The sequence below is a fragment of the Enhydra lutris genome, unplaced genomic scaffold (genome assembly GCF_002288905.1).
Source record: "Enhydra lutris kenyoni isolate GAN:26980312 unplaced genomic scaffold, ASM228890v2 scaffoldscaffold26, whole genome shotgun sequence".
Classification (NCBI taxonomy): Eukaryota; Metazoa; Chordata; class Mammalia; order Carnivora; family Mustelidae; genus Enhydra; species Enhydra lutris.
The window spans coordinates 21,105,497-21,123,101 of record NW_019154110.1 but is presented as its reverse complement, the minus strand read 5'-3'; the positions used below and the strand labels follow the sequence as shown (position 1 = coordinate 21,123,101).

General features: G+C 45.8%; 1 protein-coding gene across 4 annotated transcripts; it reads right to left on the bottom strand.

Annotated features, from left to right (window-relative positions):
• Positions 1 to 2,645: 2,645 nt before the first annotated feature.
• LOC111151788 (transducer of ERBB2, 1) lies at positions 2,646 to 17,384 on the bottom strand. 4 transcript variants are annotated; one of them, XR_002640874.1, is made up of 3 exons: positions 16,169 to 16,433; positions 5,222 to 5,316; positions 2,646 to 2,857 (listed from the first exon to the last, which is right to left on the bottom strand). XR_002640874.1 is itself a non-coding variant. In XM_022509991.1 (3 exons), exon 3 carries the CDS (start codon positions 13,709 to 13,711, stop codon positions 13,091 to 13,093), a length of 621 nt encoding a protein of 206 aa, XP_022365699.1. In that variant the 5' UTR covers positions 13,712 to 14,071; positions 14,257 to 14,273; positions 16,169 to 16,433; the 3' UTR covers positions 13,069 to 13,090. The 4 variants fall into 4 exon arrangements, 3 of the variants coding, with proteins under 3 accessions (XP_022365699.1, XP_022365697.1, XP_022365698.1); XM_022509991.1 differs by lacking the exons at positions 2,646 to 2,857; positions 5,222 to 5,316 and adding exons at positions 13,069 to 14,071; positions 14,257 to 14,273; XM_022509989.1 differs by lacking the exons at positions 2,646 to 2,857; positions 5,222 to 5,316 and adding an exon at positions 13,069 to 14,273.
• Between the last annotated feature and the right edge of the window lie 221 nt (positions 17,385 to 17,605).

The window sequence follows — 17,605 nt, the reverse complement described above, 5'->3', positions numbered from 1 at the left end:
TGGGCGCTTGAGTCAGACTGCCTGGGCTCACACACTGGCTGTGTGACTTCAGGTAAGTTAACCTCCCTGGGCCTCAGCATCTTCATTTGCAAATGGAATAATAATAGCAAAGTCAGTCCCGGGCCTGGCTGCTCCAGTTCGTGGTGGATACGTGCTGTTTCTTGTTCCTGACCATGGCTGGAGCAAGAACCTGGACGTAAGAACAGCCTCCTTTCCCCAAAGCTGCCCTTGGACAGCAAAGAAAGAACAGATGCACTCTCTTCTGCGGACAAAGGAAGAGTCCAGGATGAAGGTGGCTGGAGAGGAGGGGAGAGAAGAAAGAAGGAGAGACAGAGACTCTAGGTTGTGCAGCCGGAGACCAGGAAGCAGAGACAAAGTCTAGTAATGGCGTCGAGTAATGGCGTCCATGGAGGCCCTGAGAGCGTTTCCCAATCCTTCATTCCTGGCTCCAGAACCTCAGGGCATGGAGCTGGGCTCTCACCGACCTCCTGTCTCAAGTATCACGCCCCATCTCAGTGCACCACAAGGGGCAACAGAATATAAGGGTAATGGCCTTGGAGTCTTAATGTGACCAAATGACTCAGACTTGAAGCAATCCTTACAATCATCACAACCAACAATTTCACCTCATGACCCTAAGAGGAGGAGAACCCTGGTCTTCCTGGGTGAGCAGAATGCAGCCTTAGGGAGACTTACACATGTGGTGACCCATGCCCACCCCAGAAGTTGTTACCAATTAGATGCCTGGTGGCGGGATGAGTCATTTCTGTTACTAAGAGTTAACAGCACCAATACGTGCTCATAGAGTATCTCACTAAGTCTTCACAACCCTGGCAGGTGTGTATTATTTGCCACCATTTAGTATTCTCTCCATTTCAGAGATGATGAAATTGAAGATCACAGAGATTGAATCATTTGCCCAAGGCCCCTGGCCAAGCAGCGAACCAAGCCTAGGTCGGTGTATGTGACTCCAAAGCCCATGCGTTTAAGTGTACGCATCGGGGCGCCTGGGTGGCTCCATTGGTTAAGTGTCTGCCTTTGGCTCAGGTCATCATCTCAGGGTCCTGGGATCGAGGTCCACATCAGGCTCCCTGCTCTGTGGGGAGCCTGCTTCTCCCTCTGCCTCTCCCCCTGCTTGTGTTCTCTCTCTCTCAAAACAAATAAAATCTTTTTTTTATAAAGATTTTATTTATTTATTTGACAGAGAAATCACAAGTAGGCAGAGAAGCAGGCAGAGAGAGAGGGGGAAGCAGGCTCCCTGCCGAGAAGAGAGCCCGATGCGGGACTACATTCCAGGACCCTGAGCTGAGCCGAAGGCAGACACTTAACCCACTGAGCCACCCAGGCACCCCCAAATAAATAAAATCTTTTAAAAAAAATAAATGTACAGCATCTTCCAACACAGAACAGCACCTATGGTTTCCTCTCACTTCTGCTTCCTCTCTTCTCCTGGCTAATCCACAGGGCAGTGTCACTGCGTAGGATTCTCCTGCAAATGCATATCTTAAGGCCAGCCATCCTCTGCTAAGAAGGCTGAGCCCATGCCCTTGAGGCTAAGCCACAGGAAGGGGGGAGCATAAGGGGTTCAAGCCCCATCTCACAGAAGAGTAGAGAGAGTTCCGGTGATTCCCTACAGGGAAGAGGATTAGGTTTAATGCGCTCTGTATCTTACATAATCCACACACTGCCCATAACAAGCAGGACTTTTCAGATAGGAGATCTGAGGATGAGTAGGTTTAGCAGGACATGGCTATTCAAGGGTGCGTTGGGATTCAGTTCAAAGTGTTCCTCCAAAGCCCATTCTTTCTTGTGCAGGGTTACTGGGAATAATTTTATTTGGAGGCTTAATGAGGCCTCTACACTACTCTAGAAAATTCTTACTTAGTTCTTAGCAGTTACCAAGGATTCTGTAGGGGAAGTTGAGGGGCCCAGACCTCCGTCCCTGCTGGAGAAAGTGGGGTAAGACAGGGATCAGACACTGGTATTTTCTGTTTCAAAGCAAGATACATCCTCCTTTCAGAGAAGTGATACTCTCTGAACATCACAGGTCATGTGAAGGGGTTTGGCCAGGTTGCAGCAGTATTTTCAGAGGATGACAGAGTGCTCAGCCACAAAGGAAGCCTGGGGGAGCCTGGGGGAGCCTGGGGAAAGGCATTACCCAGGGAAAGTGACCCAGGAGAAAAGTTATTTGGGGCTGTTCATTTCTGGCTTGGATTTATATTAAGCTTTTCCTTCAAAGCCCCATTCTTTGATTTATGCTCAAACTGGAAGATACTGTAAGCGTCCAAAAAGCCAAACTGGAGCTCTGAAAAGACTGGTTCCCTTGGCTAGGAGTAGAGTGTGGTGATGGCAGACGGCAGGTGGGAGTGCCCCGGGGGTATCTGAGTTTCTGCAGTGAACACGTGCATTCCACCAACACCAGCTTCTGGGAGGGTGTTACCTGCTGTGAACCCTGATACTTAACAAAAACAGAATTTTGTCTCTAAAGGTATGAACACAAATGCAATGACCCCTAGAGGGAGCTTCTAGCCTGAGGAGGTTTCCAGGATAAGCATCTTGAGAAGATAATAATGAGAACCATCCCTCCCTGGCCACCGCTGACCACCACCTCCCCCTCCCTTGGACTTCTTACCTAACGTCCCCATCCCACCCCTGGGCTTGATGAACAGAGTTCTAAACCAGCTCTCTTTCACAGTGTCTTTCTGTTCAAAACTCAGAACAATGAAAAAAATTAAAATACCCAAAGTCCAAGGCAGTTTCTCCTGGGAGTGATGGGTTGGCAGCCAGGCCTCTTGTTCTGGTTTCCTCGGCTTTTTCCCTCAAGGGTTAGCACACATTCTTCCCGCTGTGGATACATCTGATGGAGAAAAAGAACCAGGACCAGGTTTTTCTGCCACTGAGGCTGGAACTGGGAGGGACCACGTGCCTCCCTGCATGACCCCTTCTTCACGTGGTAACTCCCCCTGCGATCTAGAATCCCTCAGACGGGCACGCACGTTCCTTTTTTTGTTCATACCTCCACATTCTCCTGTGTCTGATCATTAGGGCATGTGGGTTATCTTTCCTTAGAACATAAGCTGCTTGAAAGGTCCTAAAGGTTTCTATGCATCACCATGAGTTCCTAACCTAGTAGATACTCAATAAATGTACTGAGTGGTTGACACGGGGATTGGTTCAAATGATATCTCCCTCTGTCTGAGGCAATCCAGGGACCTGAGTGGAATCTGACCCCAGAGCAGCTACTGAGTCAGCCTCACCCTTGTGCTGCCCTAAGTAGGAGGAAAACCCAGGACTGTAGACCTCGGGTGTGGGTAGTGCTGGTGGTGATTTTCTGCAGAATCTGAGTGCCCAGACGGCAGCAGTGATGTGGATAAACACTACCAGCCCGTGACCCTCCAGTTCTCACAGCCTCTTCCACTGGGTTTTCGCAGCACAGGCGATATTAAAATGAGGTGGGGCCTGCTGAGCAAACCACCCCTTTTAGGACCACGCTGGGCGCGCCCAGGGAGCTCTGTGCAAAGCGCATTTTGGATAACGTCCCGAGTAATTGAGGGCCATGCAAGGTAATGGGGAAGGACTGCAGACTTTGGAAACAGAATCCCACAGCTCAAGTCCTGGCTCCCCTAGCCATATCCATCACAAGCTCCCTGCTTCCATTTCTTTATGTATAAATGCGGGAAACAGCACAGCCTTCAGAGGGCTCCTGTGAAATTACAGGAGTTGAAACATACAAGTGTTTAGAACACTATCTAGCACCTATTAAATACTACAAAGCGTTGGTTGTTATTACTGAGCTTCTGACTTTTGTTGTTCCCTCTGGACTTCTGCGGAGTCCAGATAATGCCAAAGTCATGATCACTCAAAGAGGCAACATGCAAGGTACGGGTATAGCCACCCTCCTTCCAAGTCTGGAAAAAACCATGCAGCCCTCAGGAAAGTGTGGTGTCCCCGCACTAGGGGTATTGTCCTGGCGCTCCGGATTTCTGCAAAGCCTTCCCTAAGGGGAAATGATCTCCAGGACAAGTCCCAACGCGGGGTGTACAGAGGCTCCCCCTGCCCTGTTCTCTCCCCTTTCCCGGATCCTGTAGGAGGGACAGATAGAGGAGACACACCCTTGTGTGTCCTCACAGACCACCTGCTGCCAGATCCTTCTCCTCAGGCAGAGGCTCCTGGGGAACGTAAGGTCTCACCTCCATCTGTCTATTCCCTTTACACAGAATCCAAAAAGTTCTTTGAACTTTTGTGGTTCAGAAAATAAACAAGTCTCCTCCCAAAAAACATTTCTTTCTAAGCTACAAAAGGAAACAAACAAAAAACAAAAGAAGTTTCTCCCACTCTATCACAGAATTCAGTAAGATGACATGTCCCAGGTAAGATTCTTTTTTTTTTTTAAGATTTTATTTATTTATTTGACAGAGAGAGAGAGAGAGAGATCACAAGTAGGCAGAGAGGCAGGCAGAGAGAGGGGGAAGCAGGCTCCCTGCTGAGCAGAGAGCCCCACACGGGGCTCGATGTGGGGTTCGATGCGGGGCTCGATCCCAGGACTCTGGGATCATGACCTGAACCGGAGGCAGAGGCTTTAACCCACTGAGCCACCCAGGCGTCCCCCATGTAAGATTCTTTATAGCCCTCTGAAAACTGGGTAGTTCCTAGAGTCTTTAAAGGCCCTCTGGTGACACCTCAGTTTCTAGAAAGAGTGCCCAGGGACTGCAGCTGTCTTAAGCTTTGGACTGAGGTGCTTTGGAGATCCCATCATGTTTCCTGGAAATGGAAAGGAGTTAGCAGAAAGGAAGTCACTGGGGCTCCACTGGAACTTCACAATGACAGGTAGTTTAAAAGACACAGAGTGTTCTTTTTGGGAACAGAGCTCTGGGGTCAGTAGGCAGATCTGGATAATCAGAGTAGGAAAAGACCAGGCATGCCCATTACAGAACAAATCAAAATCCAACCTTCATCCTTTCTAGCAATGAACTAACTGATGGATGGTGGGGGGGGGGGGCGGAGGGGGGGGTAGGTAGCATGGAAAAGCCAACTGAAAGGGGCACCTGCATGTAGAGGAGGGGACGTGTCCAGAATGACCAAGCCCATGTCATGGAGCATCCGGGCTAAAACGGACAACGTGACTCCATTTCATAACCCATACCAAGAGAAGGGGTATCCAGCATTCCCTTCCATCGGTATCCAGAAGGCATTGATTTATACCCATTTGCTATACACCAACCTTGCGTGCTGCCATGTCCATGCTTGTCACATTTCTTCCTGCGTGCTCCAGAAGGGGCCATGGCGCCATGCTCCCCCGGCTCTCTCAACAGTGCTCTGGAAGGAAAAGGAAGCTCCAGATCTGTAGAAGGGCACACGGAGCCCCAGTGTTTGAAACCGGCTGCAACCTGATGGCTGGGAAGGAAGTTTATGCTTGGCTTTAACATTTAGTACCTGAAAACCATAAAAGCAAGGTCTAGCTTATTTGGTAAATGTGGTTTTTCCACAATTATCTTTGAAAGACTTGGGTGTACAGACAGAAGGGAAGCGACCTACTGTATATGCCAAGGTTTGTCTAAAAATATTTTACACCTGTTCTCTGTTCTGCACAGTGGTCATATTTTATCAGTGAAGTAAAGTACTCATAATGCCAGGCAGAATGTGTTTTTCCTTCCAAGTTCTCAATGTTTTTCCCTTCTGTAAAGCAAACCTCCTCTTCTTTTCTACCTGCACTAAAATAAAGCTAACACCATTCTCTGTAGTGGGACACGCCTCTCACCAGAGCTACCTTTAACTCCTATGCCCGAGCCAGTGTTGTTTAAATAGCAACCACCATTTCAATACTTTTCACAACAGCATGGACACTTCGGCCACCTTTTTGGCTGCTCTCAAAAGGAACGTCAGCTTGTGTTCTGGGTTTAAATCAACTTGCTGATTGGATGAAAAAGAATGCTGAAACACGGTTTCCCTACCAGTGCCTCAAAACCAGACACACACACTCAGTGCTATTTATCACTGAAACATGGATAGAGTAGCTTTTAGGATATTGCCGTAGAGTTTTTAATTCTCCGTGGATGCAAATAACAGACTGGACAACAAAATGTCGCTATAATAAAGGCGGTTGGGGGTCTGCATTTACATTTCCGATTTCAAAGGTCCACAAACCGAGGGTCAAAGTCTGGACTTCATGTCTTCTAACTGCTATAAACCCCTGAGAACATATGTTCCATGACCTCACTGACAGCTCTTCATAGCGAGGGGATTAGCACTGCCTGGGGAAGTACACGGATCCCACCCTACCCATTCTGCAGATGAAGAAACTGAGTCATCAGAGCCAGATCACTTACTATGCTTAAGGAAGGAATTAGACTCCCTTTCAAAGAGCCTCCACACATGAACTGTCCCCTCACGGTTTTCTTCTAGGGTTTGTGAAGTGATCTCAAAGCTCCACTTATGGGTTCTATATAAAGCAAGTCTTCCAAAATATAAATCTTAAACCCCAAATATTGAGAAATGGTTAGTAGACATTTACTACTTCATGTTCCATTAATAAGATGACTTTTAGCCCAAGCTAAACTTCAAAAGGCCCAGACAAGGGTTCAGCAAATACTTGGTCCAATCAAATTCTAACTACCTCCAAATCTAAAAGATTGGCACCCGGTATAACAAGATTTAACCCACATAGAAACTACCAAAATTATTCGGAGCCATTAAAAAATGGGTTTTTCTGTTAACTGTGCAGTTTTTGTTTTGTTTTTTGAGATTTATCTGAGAGAGAGAGAAAGAGTGTGTGTGTGTGTGTGTGTGTGTGTGTGTGTGTGTGTGTGTGTGTAGGGAGGAGCAGCGGGAGAGGGACAAGCAGATTCCACACTGAGCACAGAGCCTGACTTGAGGCTCTATCCCATGACCCTAAGATCATAATTTGAGCTCAGCCAAGAGCTGGACACCTAACCTACCGAGCCACCCAGGTGCCCCCACTGTGCAGTGTATACATGTCTCCAGACTCATAGCAACACCAATGGGAATGTAAGTTCACCCATAATAGCTATGCTTTTAAAATGTGACTTTTTAAACCAAAATTTATTTTTATTTTTTTCAAGGAAGGCTTTCAGAACCAGTTTGAAATACGAGGTCATTTGACGTCCTTAATGTTTTAAAATAAGGGTAAGGGGGCGCCTGGGTGGCTCAGTGGGTTAAGCCGCTGCCTTCGGCCAGGTCATGATCTCAGGGTCCTGGGATCAAGTCCCACATCGGGCTCTCTGCTCAGCAGGAAGCCTGCTTCCCTTCCTCTCTCTCTGCCTGCCTCTTTATAAAAAATAAAATAAAAAAAAATAAGGGTAAGAAGACCATGTACCACATCTATACATACAGAAATCATGTATTCCCAAGTAACTTAGAAACAGATCATAGGTACTAGGGAACACATTGTTGGAAGACTATTTTGGTGACTGACTTGACCTTTCCTTTTGGTGTTTATCAATAGCACAGGTGAGAAATGTATGTGAAAACAGCTCTAGGAGGCCAACAATTACAATTTTACTTAGAAGGAATGGGGCCACTAAGTCTACAGTCCTTATTGTCTGAGGGAATCATGCAGTGGTTCTAAAACGAGAGAAGTAATTTATACAATTGAATTAAGAAAATCAATAAAATTAAAGCACTGACTTAATGATTTCTAGAAACATTTCCATGTGGCCACCAGAAATATAAAATATCTCCCCCAATATATCATCATGACTTCTAAGCATGGCCAAGAGCCTCCCATTAGACTCTTCTCACGAACACTCCTTTCAGAGTGTTCAAAATCAGAAGATTTTACCAGTCATGTGGCTAATACATCAAAAATAGTCTTATTCCCCTGACTTGAAACCAGAAGAACAACTAATCCCAGGGAACAAAGCATTGACTTGAAGAGCATAAACTCTGGAAGTTTACTGAGTTGGAATTCCAAGTCTGCCACTTACTGGCCATACACAATCGTGGGTGAGTTAACTGTCTGAGCTCCCCTTCTGTAAACTGTGTTGGAACTGTGCATGGTACATAGTAAGTGCTGTTAACCAAATGATTAAAAACATTTTTTTAAAAACGGCTTTAATGGAAGTGTTGGACTAATTTTCCAGTTATATGCACAGATATCAATCCAAGTTTCATTAAACATGAAGATAGTGTCTTTCTAATCTAATATCAAAAAACAAAAACAAAAACAAAACAAAAGAGGGGCACCTGGGTGGCTCAGTGGGTTAAAGCCCCTGCCTTCAGCTCAGGTTGTGATCCCAGGGTCCTGGGATTGAGCCCCACATCGGGTTCCCTGCTAAACCAGAAGCCTGCTTCTCTCCCTCTCCCACTTGTGTCCACTGCTTGTGTCCCCTCTCTTGCTGTGTTTCTCTCTGTCATATAAATAAATAAAATCCTCCCCTGGGGCAAAGAATACATTATATGTTAATAAAAATAAAAAAATTTTAAAAATTAAATATTCTCAACAACACTAAATAAATAAATAAATAAATAAATACAATCTTTTAAAAAAAAATGCATGTAAGCCATATATATGAGAATGAAATTAACACCAACACATATTAGAACATTTTAAACTCAGGGCACCTTTAATTTCACCTTCAAAAACTAAGAAGTTAATCACAGTAAATAAAGATTATCATTATTTTTAAGGAGGTATTTTGACTGAAGGCCTACATTTGTCATCTAATATAGGTTGAAGCTATTCAAAGGAGATTTGACAATACACCTGATTGTAGAGAAGATGGGCAGTAAAGGAATATTTGAAACCCAGAGAGCTACTTTTTAGTACCAACTTACTCACTCATCAACAACCTATGCCATCTGTAAGGCAGTATTTGGGACACCAGGATCAGGCTGCCGTAGTGTCCATATTTACAGAAGTGAAAACAATGGGAAAGACCTATGAAGATAATTAACTCATCAGGGGCACCTGGCTAGCTCAGAGAGTAGTACATGTGACTCTTGATCTCAGGGCTGCTGGGTTTAGAGATTACTTAAAAATAAAATCTTAAAAAAAAAAAAAAAGATAACTCATCAAATCGTCAACCAAAACATTTTCCACAAAGGAACCAAAACGTGGTAGCAGAGTGAGAAGCGAAAGATTTGGAGCCAAGATGTAAGCTAGCTTTTCTAAGGCTCTATAAGGGGTGCTAAGCAAATCACCTTTTGACTCTTTTTTTTTAAGATTTAAAAAAAAATTTTTATTTATTTGACAGAAAGAGAGATCACAAGCAGGCAGAGAGGCAGGCAGAGAGAGAGAGGGAAGCAGGCTCCCCGCAAGCAGACAGCCCTACGCGGGGCTGGATCCTGGGATGCAGGGCTCAATCCCAGGACTCTAAGATCATGACCCGAGCGAAAGGCAGAGGCTTAACCCACTAGGCCACCCAGGTGCCCCACACCTTTTGACTCTTAACTACAGGAAAGAAACTGAGGGCTGCTGGAGGGGAGGTAGGTGGGGTATGGGGTAACTGGGTGACAGGCATGAAGGACAGCGTGTCATGTGATGAGCACTGGGTGTTATATGGAACTGATGAATTCCTGAATGCTACTGAAACTAATCTGAAACTAATGATGTATTTTATGTTGGCGAACTGAATTTAAATTAAAAAAAAAAAAAAAAAGCAGCACCTTTTAAAAAAGTTTCCATTCTTGAGGATGCTTGGCTGGCTCACTCAGTGGAGCTTATGACTCTTGATCTCAGGGTTGTGAGTTCAAGCCCCACGCTGGGTGTAGAAATTACTGAAAAGTAAAATCTTAGGAAGAAAAATTGCCACTCCTTGGCTAAAATCAAAAAACACATGAAGCAAGTGTTGGCAAGGATGTGGAGAAAGGGGAAGCCTCATGGTGGGAGTGTAAACTGGTGTGGCGACTCTGTAAAACAGTATAGAGGTTCCTCAAAAAGTTAAAAATAGAACTACCCTATGATTCAGCAATTGCATTACTAGCTATCTATCCAAAGAATACAAAGTCAAAGGGATACATGCACCTTGACGTTTATAGCAGCATTATCTATAGTAGCCAAATTATGGAAACAGCTCAAGTGTCCATCGATTGAGAAATGGATACACACACACACTCACACACACACACACACACACACACACACACACACACACAATATGGAATATAATTCCTCCATAAAAAGAAAGAAACCTTGCCATGTGCAACGACCAACACAGAGCTAGAGTATAATGTTAAGTGAAAGAACTCAGTCTGAGAAAGACAAAGATGATGTGATTTCACTCGTATGTGGAATTTAAGAAACAGAACAAAGGGGGAAAAAAGAGAGAGACAAACCAAGGAACAGACTCTTAACTGTAGAGAGCAAACTGATGATTATCAGAGGGGGGATGCAGGGTATCAGATAGATGAAATAGTTGATGGGGATTACTGGTGATAAGCACTAGTAATGTATGCAAGTGTTGAGTCCCTATATTGTACACCTGAACCTGCTAATTCACTGTATGTTAACTGGAAATAAAATAAAACTTTAAAAACACCTTCCTAATGAGCAAAAAGAACATGAAAACAGTCCCTGTTCATTCTTCAAAAAAAAAAAAAAAAGTCCTCAAGGGGTGCCTGGGTGGCTCAGTGGGTTAAGGCCTCTGCCTTCAGCTCTGGTCATGATCCCAGGATTCTGGGATCAAGTCCCGCATTGGGCTCTCTGCTTAGCAGGAAGCCTGCTTCCTCCTCTCTCGCTCTACCTGCCTCTCTGCCTACTGGTGATCTCTGTCAAATAAATAAATATAATCCTTAAAAAAAAAAGAAAAAAAAAGTCCTCAAGAATACCAAGCTCTAATTAAATGGATTTTTTTGAAACCGAACAAGATTCAATCACCAAACCAACAAACATAACAATATGACATTTCTCCAATCTTTTGGCACTATGCACATCCCTAAGACGTGGAGGATATTCATATTTACATTAAGCTCAATTATTTAAAATCTGATTGTATTAGTGTTCCAGACTGTTACAAACTGTTGTGTACCTACTAGCCAGCTGCTTTAATTCTGATTTTCAGAAAGAGCATGTTGTCTTTGTAAAAAGGCAATTATCTGTTAAGCCTATGATAACTTCACCCTGAAGTCTCTAGCAGAAACTAGTGCTTAAAACCATTATGATTGTTCTTACAGCCATTCAGACTTGGGGATCACAAAAGCACGTCATTGATAATGCTGGCAGACCAGCTCTCTGCCTGTTCCACTCACTATCCCAGTACTTCTTCATAGCCTCATTCTGTCCACTCAAGGACAAAGGCCTCACCATGGAGTGGATGAAACAGCTCAGCTGGGTTATTCCCAGTGCTTCTTTCCTTAAAACTTTTTATTGCTCTAAACTGCATGGATAGCAGACAAAAGGCTTTTGTACACTGGTGTCCAAAAAACTCATTTAAGACCAAATTTATTTCACCAGTATCCTAGACAGTGCTGGTTCCCTACTATAAATGTAGTTTCCTTCCAATTCCAGGCAATTTTCTCACCCATATTATGTCAACACTATCAATGGACATTTAAACAGTGAAATGACTCATTTTACTTTAAAAATAGTGTCTCCTACTTCCAACTCATCACTTTTTAAAAATTCCATCCCTACCAGGCCACTACAATTTGACACATTACAGGTGAGTAACCCCTGAACCTTCCCCTCTTCTCCCAAAGCAGCAGGTTGGCAAAACAATTGTATTTAAAAAAGAAAGAAAAATAAACTTTCTTACTGGGAAAACACACACAAATACTAACATTTAGCACCCTGTCCTGAGCAGATTTTGATCATCAATTCTCCAGCTAAATATGACTGAACTTTAAGTGTAAGGATTAGTAAACAGACCTAATCTTCTTTTTAAATAGTTAGGTCGGCTGCTTTGTCCTAGCAAGGTTTCTGAGCTATTCATCTCCCATGCAGAAACAGAAAACCAATCCAGTGGTCTCCCCATATACATTTCAAATAAATCCTCTCCGGTTACATGAGTGAATTTCATCATCGGACTCTTAGATGTCAGCGCAACACAATTTAACACATGCCGTAAAACACGGTTGCCTAGCCTTAGTATAACCATTCCTATTCACAGGGAGACAGATGTGGGCTGAATAAAGTTGCTTAAGAATATGTAAATAAAGCCATCCCAAGCATTGGTCAGGCTGTGCCATTTTGACAAGACGTTGTATGTGGCCAACTGCTACTAACTGGTGCAGTACAACGGCTTTTCCACCACTCCTTCGTGATTCTGGGAGTCAGACCTCTCCGCAGTACTACTAGCATTTACATCCTAATTCCAGAGGGAGCTCTTGGCCAAGGCTTCAAAACAAAGACCACGATAAGCGTTTTTAATTTTAAAGAATTTTAATACAAACTTAATATAAACTATTTCAGTCCCTCTTAACATGTAAGACACTGACTCAAAATACTTTTATACCGTTTTTTTCAAGTATTGCACAATATAGGTACAAAATTAATATTTACGATTACATTTTCTTCCATAATATATAGCAAAAATCTTTTAAACCTTTAACAGAAAATACATTTTTTTGAAAAAGCAAATATTCGTACATTTTAATTCCACCACTAAAGGAATATCCTGTACACAATTTTGAGAATAGTTGATGTCTTTAAGATGGATATTTTACAATTTCAGTAAAAAAAATACATGAAGCTGCTGCTGTCACAGGTCACTGTAGTAAAAAGATAGAAATGCAATACCGTGTCGTAGAAACAATATATATATCCTCTGATATTTTACAAACTTTGTACTAAATTAAATTATACAATTAGAAAAGACCAATAAACCCACTTATTAGTGCCAATTTTTTATAAAAAAAAAATCAGCCATGTCCTTGCTATATCTTAAATACTGTAAGAGGCCATATCTGAGAGTATACTTTAAAATATACAGTCAGTATAAAATAACTTTGTGCTTGGTTGGCAAATGAAAAATGATGCAGGTTTTATTTTTGTAACCAAGCTTGAATGTATCCTTACTATAAGCTTTAAAAAAAAAAAAAAAAAAAAAAAAAATCTCAAGGAGGTGAAAAAAAAATCCCCCTTGGGCCCGTGCATTTTAACTTGTAGGATTCTTTTTTTTTTTCTTTTCCTTTTTTAGTTAGCCATGACAGGCTGGAATTGCTGGTTAGAATACTGCATGTTATTTAAGCTAAAATTCAAGCCATCTACAAAAGACTTCTCGTTGAGGCCTCCATAGGCCGCAAACACATCAAAGGCATTACTGTACTGGAGAGGACTGAGGTTAAGGGGGCTGTCACCTGGGAACATTCCATTGGTACTACTACCTTGACCCTGCATGTTAGGAAAAATAAATTCCTTGGCATTGGGAGAAAGAGCAGAGGCTTTCTGCTGCGGCTGCGGCTGCGGCGGCGGTGGCGGCGGTGGCGGCTGGGAAGGCTGCTGCTGCTGCTGGGGCTGCTGCTGGCTGCCCAGGCCGAGCCCGTACAGAGAGTGCATTGAGGAAGAGATGGCTTTCTGCTTCAAGAGGTCATTCACATTCAAGCCGAGGTTGATAGGAGAAGTACGTGCAACCTTGTTGCTGCGGCCACTATTCTTCATTTTGGTAGAGCCGAACTTGGTGGCAGCGAAAGTGGCAGTGGTAAAGGTTAAAGGCTGAGTGGACCGGGGCATGAAGGTAGGGCTTACAGCAGCAGAGTGACCAAAGGGAGGCGACGGAGAGCTGGACACTGATGAGGCTGGGTCACTGATGGGCATAAAAACCTGGGCCTCTGGGTTAAAGCTGTTTTTGATCTCCTTATCCAACTCACATCCATTTTCATTATTATCATCCACATAAAGCACCTTCACTGGTCCCTTTTCACCAATTTGGTAGGAAACCTCAAATGGGTCGATCCAAACACTAAGATCCTGTGGCAGATTGCCACGAACATCATCAATGTCCAAACCACTCTCTTTGGATGCTTGTTCAATCACTGGGTCCACTTTCTCCCCTATGTGTATACATCTAAACCCTGATCCTTTGTATGGCTTTTCAGGATACCAGTGCCCTTCATATTTCTTCTTAAGAAGTCTTTCAAGCTCTTCACCAAAAATGTTGACACGTCTCCTGGGAAGCTTATTGTACAAATATGAAATAATAAAATTTAGTGCTACTTGGATTTCAAGCTGCATAGCTGCTATGCCACAAAGTGAGGTTTGTGTTTCAACTTCCCCCCACACACGCACACAAAAGTGTTCAGTTTGTGGCAGAGAAACAAATTTTCATTCAAAGTGCTGGTACTTTGTAGATTATCCTTCACCTTCAGTGGTCTTGCTCCTTAAAGAAAAACAAAACAAAACAAAAACAAACATGTCCAAATAAAAGAAATCTAAGTCCCACAACCTCTTCTTACCCCTAGAGTAATTTTACTTTTGAAAAAGTCTAATAGGCTGAAAGTCAGAAAAATATAATCAGCACAAAATAAAGGAACATACAATAGAAAATTGTTTATTAAAGTTCAAAATCTCACAGGACAATTTAGGATTTACAGTTAAAACAATGTATTTAAAATCCTATTATTTACTTCTTTTTTTCTGAATACAACTCTAAAATATACATAGATATAGATATATACCTGTATCTATATATCTCCAGCATATGAAGTGTGTTTCTTTCCTCAGTTCTCAAAAGAATATTTATTGGAAACTCTACTCCGCACACCCATCCACCCACCTCCACACACATATATACCAGTTTTAGAAAGCGATCATATTCCTATTCACTAATTTAGAAGTGAATTCTGTATTTCAGTTCATCCTGGATATATGCTCCTTAGATCTGCTCTATCATTAAACGTTCAGACACTGGAGAAGTTAGGAAAATTAATTTCCGAAGTACATGATGCTAAAATTAAAAATACTAAATGCTAAATGAATTGCCATCCTAGTGAAGGATAATTATGAACCAAATTATCCTACATAGCTGCCGCCTTAAATACACTAAGGGCATACAATGTAATAATCGAGCTTCTCTCTTTTTTCAGTGTGTATTTTTCAAAATCAGAAAATACCTCTTTGGCAGCAAATGTAACAAAGGCAGCAATTAATTTCAAAACTCTATTGATTATTCTCTTTAAAGGCCAGGGTTTCTGAGTTCTATTCTGATTTTCAAAACCACCTCCCTCCTTCACGATAAGAGGACCGCTGGAGAGGCTTCTACGATAAGGTCGACCTTTAAACGTTTGCTGGATCAGCACTGGGTGGGGATAAGAAAAGATCAAGGGCAAACAGAAGATATTTGCAAAAGGGATCTATTTGTACACTGAGGTTGATTTACAAGGACGTTTTAAAAATCAAGTTGGTATTAATCCATCTGTTCCATTTTCCATATTCGTGGTGACAAAGGGAAAAGGATCCCTGGCTGCCCTCAAACTACACTTTGCAAGCCAGAAGCCTGAGCGCCGGCAGAGGCAGCTGATTAAGCCAAAACGCTTGACGGTGCAACCGAGCGAAATTCAGGCTCCGCCGAAGGTAGTTTTAAAGCAACGCCTTAAGACAGGAGTGTGAAGAATTACATAAACAGCCAGTTGGGTCTCATTAGATTTCTGCTCACAGCCCTCGGAGCCCAAGCGCTGGAGCAGCAGCAGCAAGAGGAGGAGAGGAGGAGGAGGAGGAGAAGGAGAGGAGAGTACAAATCTCCTCCAAAAAGAGGGAGGAGGAAGGCCACGAGAAATGGCAAAGCAACTACTCGGGGCCGGGCACCGGGCAGGTCGCGGCGCCCGCCGCTCCGGGTCAGCCGCTCCCCTCCCCCCGCCGTAACCTGACCCGCCGCTCCCGCGCCCGCCCCCCCCGCCCGAGGCTCCTGGGACCCGGCCAGAGCCCGGGGAGCACCGGCTCCCCCGCACCCTTTTCAGTCCCGGCGGCCACCAGCCCCGCGGACCCCGCGGTCCCCCTCGAGCTCGCCGCTCCTCCCCGGCGCCCCGACCCCCGGTTCCCGGTCAGCTCGGCCAGGGCCGCCCTTCCCCGTTTACCCTCCCGGCCCCGGCCGAGCCCGACGCGCCGGCCGGCCCCGCCTCCAGGTCCCGAGCGCGCTGGGGCCCCTCGGAGCCGCTCCCCTCGGAGCCGCTCCTCTCTGCGCTCGGGCCGCGAATCCGCCGTCCCCGAGGGCCCGGGGCTCGACGCCGCCGGAGCCCCTCGGTCCCCGGACCCCGCCCGCCGCCCCTCTATACTTACGGGCTGCTTCCACCACAGAGCCGGCCGCGGGGCGGGGGAGAAGGGGCGGCAGGGCGGGGGCTCGGGAGGATCGGCAGCGGCCAGCACACTGAATGCAAGACGGCGTCGCCGGGCGGAGGGCGGGGGCCTCGGCGCGGGCCTCGGGAACTCGCCCCCTGTGGCTCGGGGTGACGGGGACAGGTCAGGCGAGCGCGCTCACTTCTCCACACAGCCCGGTGCCCTGCCCAGCATCCCCGTAGTATGAACACTGCGCGCCGGGCCAGAGCTTCGCTCCTTCTACTGCGGCGCGTGCCCCGCCTCTCGTTTTATAGTCTCCTCCCCGCCCCCATCCCCTCCCGTAGGGGTGCGCGCGCGCCCGCCTCGCGTCACACAGCTCGGGGCCGCGTAACCATTCCCCGCGCTCCCGCCCCTCACCCCAGACCCTCCGCGGCGGCTCCGCCCCTGCCCTGCCCCTCGACGCCATTGGTCAGGTCCCGCCTGCCCACGTCCCGACGGGCGGCGGAGGGCTCCGTACGTAAGGCCACACCCCTCGGGGTCCACAACGGCCAATGAACCGACGACCTGGAGGCACTGTGGGCGGGACTAAGAGAAAACTAGGAAAGGGACTGGAGGAGAGAAGTGCCAGTGAGGGCGACGGTGGTGGGTGGGGCGGCTGACGCTTGGTCTTGGAGGAGAGCCCCCGAGAGAAGGGGGGAGGGGAGCGAGGCAGGTGGAGGAACGGCGGGGAACAACGGGGAGAAGAGCCCGAGGCCTCGAGAGGGAGGGGACGGTTTACAAAAAATGCCCTACCCGAGTGGGACTGTGGCCCAGGAAAATCCCACTCGTGGACGAGCTACCAAATTGGCCTCCAGTGCCCCCGGGAGAGCCTAGAGAAAGGGCGAACTCTGTGACAGGGACTCGAGCACCCGGTTAACTGAATATTAATCACCTCCGGGGCCTAGGCCAACTGCCACCCAGAGAGTGGCAACAGCAGAACCCAAAGCGGCCGTGCTAGGCTGGGGGTGGGGAAGGGAGTCCACCTGGCCACACCTCCCGCCTAGGTGACAGTTTAACTGCCTCCGCATCCCACATCACAACCTCCCCGTGCGACCCGGCAGCAACTTGGACGTGGGAGTGGCCTGAGACTGTAAGAAGAACCACATTTTGTTCCCAATGTCCCAGCCTAGGCCTCCGTGCCAAACTGCGTACGTATCTAAGTGTATATATACATGCGTGTATTTCAAGTGTCCTTTAACATCAATACACACAATACACACGGTGCCTTCCTGTAAGGTGCGTTTAGGATGCTCTTCGGTTGAACTACAAGCGGGTAAATAGGGAGCGCGGAACGAGAGGGACCCAAGGGAGGCCGGTAAGCGCCCCTTTTCACAACCTGTGGCGGAGAAATACACGAAGTTGCATGGGCGTGGAACCGAGCGTCCCTCTCTGCTAAAAATA

What these genes read in the sequence shown, in the direction of transcription:
- LOC111151788 (XM_022509990.1), bottom strand. Translation starts at nt 14,128, where the DNA reads ATGCAGCTTGAAATCCAAGTAGCACTAAATTTTATTATTTCATATTTG.